General features: G+C 41.0%; 1 protein-coding gene across 1 annotated transcript in view; it reads left to right on the top strand.

The window, feature by feature from the left end:
• The window catches only part of chfr (checkpoint with forkhead and ring finger domains, E3 ubiquitin protein ligase), a 33,544-nt gene that overhangs the window by 17,960 nt on the left and 8,084 nt on the right, over nt 1-7,500 (top strand). The window contains 5 exon segments of the mRNA XM_046841442.1: nt 1-117; nt 1,777-1,909; nt 1,911-1,953; nt 6,236-6,335; nt 6,452-6,561. The exon segment at nt 1-117 is cut by the window's left edge and continues 101 nt beyond it. Of these exon segments, the coding sequence (XP_046697398.1) occupies nt 1,820-1,909; nt 1,911-1,953; nt 6,236-6,335; nt 6,452-6,561 (343 nt within the window). The 5' untranslated portion in view covers nt 1-117; nt 1,777-1,819.

Below are 7,500 nucleotides of genomic sequence, written 5' to 3'. Positions count from 1 at the left end.
CCGGAAGTTCAACTCTTTCCTGTATTGAAGTTTTATTTCTGTATGTGGACAGTCAGCAGCGCTTTCCCTCAACACTGAACCGGAAGTGGATTATATTACACAAATTAAAGATAAAAGGTAAAGTTTCACAATATGAACACTTATTAATAACGCGTTATAAATAATCTTGTTGTTGTGTGTTAATATTTAGTTCGTGTGTAAAAGCCTTCACTTCTTCTGATAGCATTAGCATTAGCACGCTAACAGGAAACACTGTTTGAATGTACGCTAGCAGATTAGCACGAGCGCATATATATATGTGTGTGTGTGTGTGTGTGTGTGTGTGTGTGTGTGATATGATATGATATGATGAGAATTCTTTAAAATATTTACAGTTAAACCCTCTACAGAAACGAGTTTATACTGTTTATTTATTAAAAGTGTTCAGCTGTGAGAACTTCAGAGCTAACTAGCACTGACTATTTACCAGTTTATAATCAACAACAACAACAACAACAACAACAATATATTTACACTTTGGTTTAAAAGAAATATTTATTTTATTTTATAATTCAGCCTGTTTCACATATTAACATGAAAAGTGCAGAATAAATATTGTTAATTTAAATAATTATTTATTAATAAGATGTAAATATTTTCCCAAAGTTTACTATTTAAAAATAAAATCAGAATAATACGAATTATTTTACTTTGTTTCATTTATAAGTTTCTTATTTAGTTTTATTTATTTATTTATTTAGTAATTCTATAATTAACAATATTGTTATTATTATTATTATTATTATTCTGAATGCAGTCTGATCTCAGAGCCAGTCTGATTTCCATGTACTGTATGTGTGTATCAGATTATTTATGTTTTGTGTCACTTTACACACACAACCTAAAACAGATTTCTGGATCAGATGTGAGATTACGTTAACGATCTGATTTGGATATTTAGGAGGATTGAGTGTGTATGGAGTGTATCAGACGTGTCTGATGTGTTACTAAGTATTGAACCTGAAATGAGCTCTTTAATAATACTAATCATTGATATTATAACATCATAACGTTGTGAGTGGTGAAGTGAAGAACACTGATGATCTTCATCATGGCACGTGTTAGTGGGTGGATTTATTTATCAGGCAGCAGGTGAACATTTTCTCCTAAAGGTTGATGTTAGAAGCAGGAAAAATGGGCACGTGTAAGGATTTGAGCGAGTTTGATAAATTGTGACGTCTAGACGACTGGGTCAGAGCAAATATCTTTTCTTTTCTAGCAGATACAAATGTGTGATTAAGTAATCACAATTAAATGTTTAAATTGATTGACAGCCCTAATAAATATAAATATATACACACACATGCATATATAAACCTCAGTACGCTTTTTTATTATTGTCTCAAACTTACCTTAGAATTAGGAGCTGATCGGATGTTAAATGAACGATTACTTCCAAACTTTCATCAATTTCATCTTGTTATTTATTTATTTAAGTTACTGTATTCACCATTGTATATTACACTGAACTGGATGTTACTATGGTTACAGGTGTTTATAAGCAGCGCATTCATTTAGAACACCGACAAACACAAACTACCTGCGTTTTTAATGCTCTAAATTCACTTGTGAACTTCCAACCAATCACAATCCACTCTTCACCCTGATCAGGGTAGTCTCCTGTACAGATTCCCTCGAGTGATGGGGTATTATTTCTGTCTGGGGGTAGATCCTACTGTACAGTGTGAGGAGTGTTTTAGTGTGGTGTTTGAGTAATGTGATGTCTTTGTGCTGCAGATGAGTTGAAGCATAGAGACGGAGGGAGAGAAGAAAGAGAAGGATGGAGAGAACATGCGGTGGTGTGAGCATGGGGCAGGAGAATGCATGGGGCAAACTGATACGAGTCGAATCGTCCACAGAATCCACACTCTCTGTTACTCATTAATAAAGAGTGTACAGTGGGCCGGAGGAAAGGTGAGTGTGGTACTATTACCATCATTATCATCATCATCATTATCATCATCATCATCATCATCATCATCATCATCATCATCATCATCTACCACTGCACTATTACTGCCCCACTAGTTCACACTACACAATTACTGCCCTGCTGCATCATACTGTACTATCACTGCCCCACTGCATCACACTGTACTATTACTGCCCCACTAGTTCACACTACACAATTACTGCCCTGCCGCATCATACTGCACTATCACTGCCCCACTGCATCACACTGCACTATTACTGCCCCACTGCATCACACTGCACCATTACTGCCCCACTGCATCACTGCACTATTACTGCCCCACTGCATCATACTGCACTATCACTGCCCCACTGCATCATACTGCACTATCACTGCCCCCATGCACTATCACTGCTCCACTGCATCACACTGCACTATTACTGCCCCACTGCATCACACTGCACTATTACTGCCCCACTGCATCACACTGCACTATTACTGCCCCACTGCATCATACTGCACTATCACTGCCCCACTGCATCATACTGCACTATCACTGCCCCACTGCACTATCACTGCTCCACTGCATCACACTGCACTATTACTGCCCCGCTGCATCACACTGCACTATTACTGCCCCGCTGCATCACACTGCACTATTACTGCCCCTCTGCATCACACTGCACTATTACTGCACTATCACTGCCCCGCTGCATCACACTGCACTATCACTGCCCGGCTGCATCACACTGCACTATTACTGCCCACTGCATCACACTGCACTATTACTGCACTATCACTGCCCCGCTGCATCATACTGCACTATCACTGCCCCGCTGCACTATCACTGCTCCACTGCATCACACTGCACTATTACTGCCCCACTGCATCACACATCACACTGCACTATTACTGCCCCACTGCGTCACACTGCACTATTACTGCCCCCCTGCGTCACACTGCACTATTACTGCCCCACTGCATCACACTGCACTATTACTGCCCCACTGCATCCCACTGCACTATTACTGCCCCACTGCATCCCTCTGCACTATTACTCTCCTATTTTCTTAATTCTACCCTTCTACCACACCATAACATGATCACTATTACCCCACCACATCCTATATATTTACTGCACCACATATCGAGCAGTCAGTCTTCCACATCACACTGCATCACCGCTTCATCACACTCGTCCATCATAACAGCTTTGATGTGAACACTGAATCGTATCAGACTTTTCCATATTCTACAAGCTTTTTTTTTTTATGTTCCTGAGCTTTTCTGACAAACTCTGATGATCCTGGGTTTCCTCCCCCACCAGGCTCTCACGTCTCTGTAGCGGTGTCTGGGCTTTATTCAGCACACAAAGCCCTCTTTAGTGCTGATGTAGAGAAACCCCAGCGCCCGTGACAAAAGCAGAGTATAGAGCTCATGCGTGTCGAATATTAAGTAGGGTTTTGTGTCGGTCTGCTCCTAAAGCACTTTAATGTCTGATTCCCAGCCTGCTGTGAGCTCTTATTCACCTCTATCCATACATCTGCTCCTGATTTACCATCCTATTTACACTCTCCCTCTCTCTCTCTCTCTCTCTCTCTCTCTCTCTCTCTCTCTCTCTCTCTCTCTCTCTCTCTCTCTCTCTCTCTATATATATATATATATATATATATATATATATATATATATATATATATATATATATATATATATATATATATATATACACACACACACACACACACACACACACACACACACACACACACACACACACACACACACACAGTGGGTAAAATAAGTATTTAACACGTCACCATATTTCTCAGTAAATATATTAATAAAGGTGGGATTGATATTAATAGATGTTGGTAAGAAATCACAAATCCACACAAAGGAATCACACCACAGATGTCCATAAATGAAGTTGTGTAATAATGAGCAATGACACAGGGGTGGGGCAGTGGGCGGGGTGTTAAACACCCCGCTTTTGTTGGTAATGACGGCTTCGAGACGCCTCCTGTATGGAGAAACTGGTTTCACGCATTGCTCAGGGTTGATTTTAACCCATTCTTCTACACAAACACTCGTCAAATCTTGAAGGTTCTGTGGCCTCTTTTATAAACTCTGATCTTTAGTTCTCTCTGTAGATCTTTAAAGGGATTTGAGGAAGGTGATTGGCTAGAACATTCTAGCAGCTTTATTTTCTTTCTCTGAAACTAGTTGAGAGTTTCCTCAGCTGTGTGTTTGGGATCATCACCTTGCTGAAATGTCTTCCCTCAATTCATCTTCATCATCCTGAATCATCATTATCAAGAATGTCTCGGTACATTTTTCCATTCATCCTTCCTTCAATTAGATGAAGTTCATCGGTACCGTATGATGAAAAACAGCCCCACACCATGATGTTCTCACCTCCACACTTCACTGGTCAGATGTTTTTGGGCTGATGTGCAGTGCTGTTTGTTCTCTACAAAAATGGGGTGTATTATGACATCCAGAGAGTTCAATTTGATTTTATCTGACCAGACTTCATTCTCCCAGTATTTCACAGGCTTGATCTTCAGCAGTGGAGACTTGCGTGGTGAGCATGCACACAGGACAGGTTCAGAGCATTACTTATTGTTTTCTTTGGAAAAAATGGTACCTGCTAATTCCAGGTGTGATGCTCTCCACAAGTGGTCCTTGGCTCTTGGACAGCTCTTCTAATATTCTTTTCACTCCTCTGTCAGAAATCTTGTGAGGAGCACCTGGTCATGGCCGGTTTCTGGTGAAATGTTCTTTCCACTTCTGGATTATGGCCCCAGCAGTGCTCACTGGAACATTTAGAGGTTTAGAAATTCTTCTGTAACCAATGCCATCAGTATGTTTTGCAACAATAAGATTGTGAAGGTCTTGAGAGAGCTTTGTTTTTACCCATCATGAGATGGTTTTTTGTGTGACACCTTTATACAGGTCATTAGTTTGGACTGAAGCAGCTGATATTAATTTTCACTGACACTGGGCAGGATTTCCTTCTAATTACTGAGTGACTGAAGTTTTGGGAGAGGAATGTTGTGTTATAGGATTCTAGTTGCTCAACAGATCTGGGTTTTCTTTGTTGTGTTTTTTGTTTCATGATGCACCAAATGTGAAATATCTAAACTGCATGCAGACCAGTTCAGCAGAAGGACTCTTCTACCATGAATTCATGCTGTTGTAATAGAAGTAGTAGGCAGTTAGTATTGTCTGGCTCAAATATATATAAGGCCTTCACTGAAAAAGATGTTTTTACTGTTTAGCATTGATGAAACCTTTCCAAATGTACAAGCTGTCCATTCCACAGGCTCTAATACACTCCCATACCATCAGAGATGAAGCTTTTTGAACTGAGTGCTGATAACAAGCCAGATGGTCCCTCTCCTCTTTAGTACAGAGGACATGGTGTCCATGGTTTCTATAAAAAAAATGGATTTGTCTGACCACAGAACAGTTTTCCATTTTGCCTCAGTACAGTTTAAATGAATTTTGGCCAGAGAGGATGGTGGTGTTTCTGGATCATGTTCACACATGCCTTCTTCTTTCCATGATAGAGATTTAACCTGCATTAGTGGATCACGTGGCAAACTGTGTTCACGACAATCATTTCTGGAGGTGATAATGAGCCCATGCAGTGATTCCATTACAGAATCATGTCTGTTTTAAATGCAGTGGCCCCTGAGGGCCCGAAGATCACGGCCATCCAATATTCATTTTCACCCATGTCCTTGTGCACAGAGATTTCTCCAGACTCTTTGAAACTTTTGATATTTTGTTCTGTAAATGATGAGAGATTCAATCGTTTGTAGTTTGATGTTGAGGAACATTATTCTGAAATTGCTCCAGAGTTTGTAGACGCAGTCTTTCACAGATTTTTGAAGCTCCGCCCATCTTTACTTCTGAGAGACTCTTCCTCTTTTTCCCTCACTTTAACCATTTGACATGTTTTCTATGATTGAATGTAAATAAAATATGGGTTAATGAGATTAGCAAATCATTGAATTTTGTTTTATTTACATTTTACAGTGTCCCAACTTTTATGAAATTGAGGTTGTATTATAAATCTATAACTCTTTCAGCACAATGACTTATAAACGATGTATTAACGGTGGCCCTTTTTATTATTATTTATATTAATTACAGTGTGGAATTATGTTAATAATTAATAATGTGTTTGTGGAGGAGGTACAGAAGTACAGTGGATTGATTTTAAATAATAATACAAATAAATGGTGTTTATTTATTTATTTATTATTTATTTTGCAGGATGTGATCTGTCGTTTCCTGCTAATAAATTAGTCTCAGGTGATCACTGTAAGATCACACAGGATCAGGAGTCAGGACAGGTGTGGCTCGAGGACACCAGGTGAGACACAGGAGAAGCTGACCATCAGAGTACTGTAGTGCTGTACAGGGGAATACAACTGTGTGTGTGTGTGTGTGTGTGTGTGTGTGTGTGTGTGTGTGTGTGTGTTTACTCAGCACTAACGGGACAGTAATAAACATGTCCAAACTGGTGAAGAAACAGAGTTACTTACTGCAGAATGGAGACGTGATCTACTTCGTGTACAGGAAGAGTGAACCAGAGCAGAGTAAGAAGCTACGATTGAGTTTCTCACACACTCACACACACTCTCACACACACACGCCTCTCACACACACACTCACACTCTCACACTCACACACTCACACACACACTCACACACCTCACACACACTCACACACACACTCACACCTCTCTCACACACACTCTCACACACACTCTCACACACACACACACACACACTCTCACACACACTCTCACACACACTCACACACACACACACACACACACCTCTCACACACACTCTCACACACACACACACACTCACACACTCTCACACTCTCACACACACTCTCACACACACTCTCACACACCTCTCACACACTCTCACACACACTCTCTCACACACACTCTCACACACACACACTCACACACACACTCTCACACACTCACACACACTCTCACACACTCACACACTCTCAAACACACTCTCAAACACACTCTCTCACACACACACTCACACACACACACTCTCACGCACTCTCTCACACGCACTCTCTCACACACGCACTCTCTCACACACTCTCACACACACGCTCACACACACTCACACTCTCTCACACACACTCTCACACACGCACTCTCTCACACACACACACTCACACACACACACACACACACTCACACACACTCACACACACTCTGTCACACACGCACTCTCACACACACACTCTCACACACGCACTCTCTCACACACGCACTCTCACACACTCTCACTCACACTCTCTCACACACACTCTCTCACACACTCTCACACACACTCTCACACACACTCACACACACACACTCTCACACACACATTCTCACACACGCATTCTCACACTCACACACACTCTCACACACTCACACACACGCATTCTCTCTCACACACACTCTCACACACACACACACACACACACACACACACTCACACACACACTCACATACA

The sequence above is a fragment of the Silurus meridionalis genome, chromosome 27, assembly GCF_014805685.1.
Source record: "Silurus meridionalis isolate SWU-2019-XX chromosome 27, ASM1480568v1, whole genome shotgun sequence".
Classification (NCBI taxonomy): Eukaryota; Metazoa; Chordata; class Actinopteri; order Siluriformes; family Siluridae; genus Silurus; species Silurus meridionalis.
The sequence above is the reverse complement of the archived record's forward strand: the minus strand, read 5'-3'. Positions and strand labels throughout refer to the sequence as shown.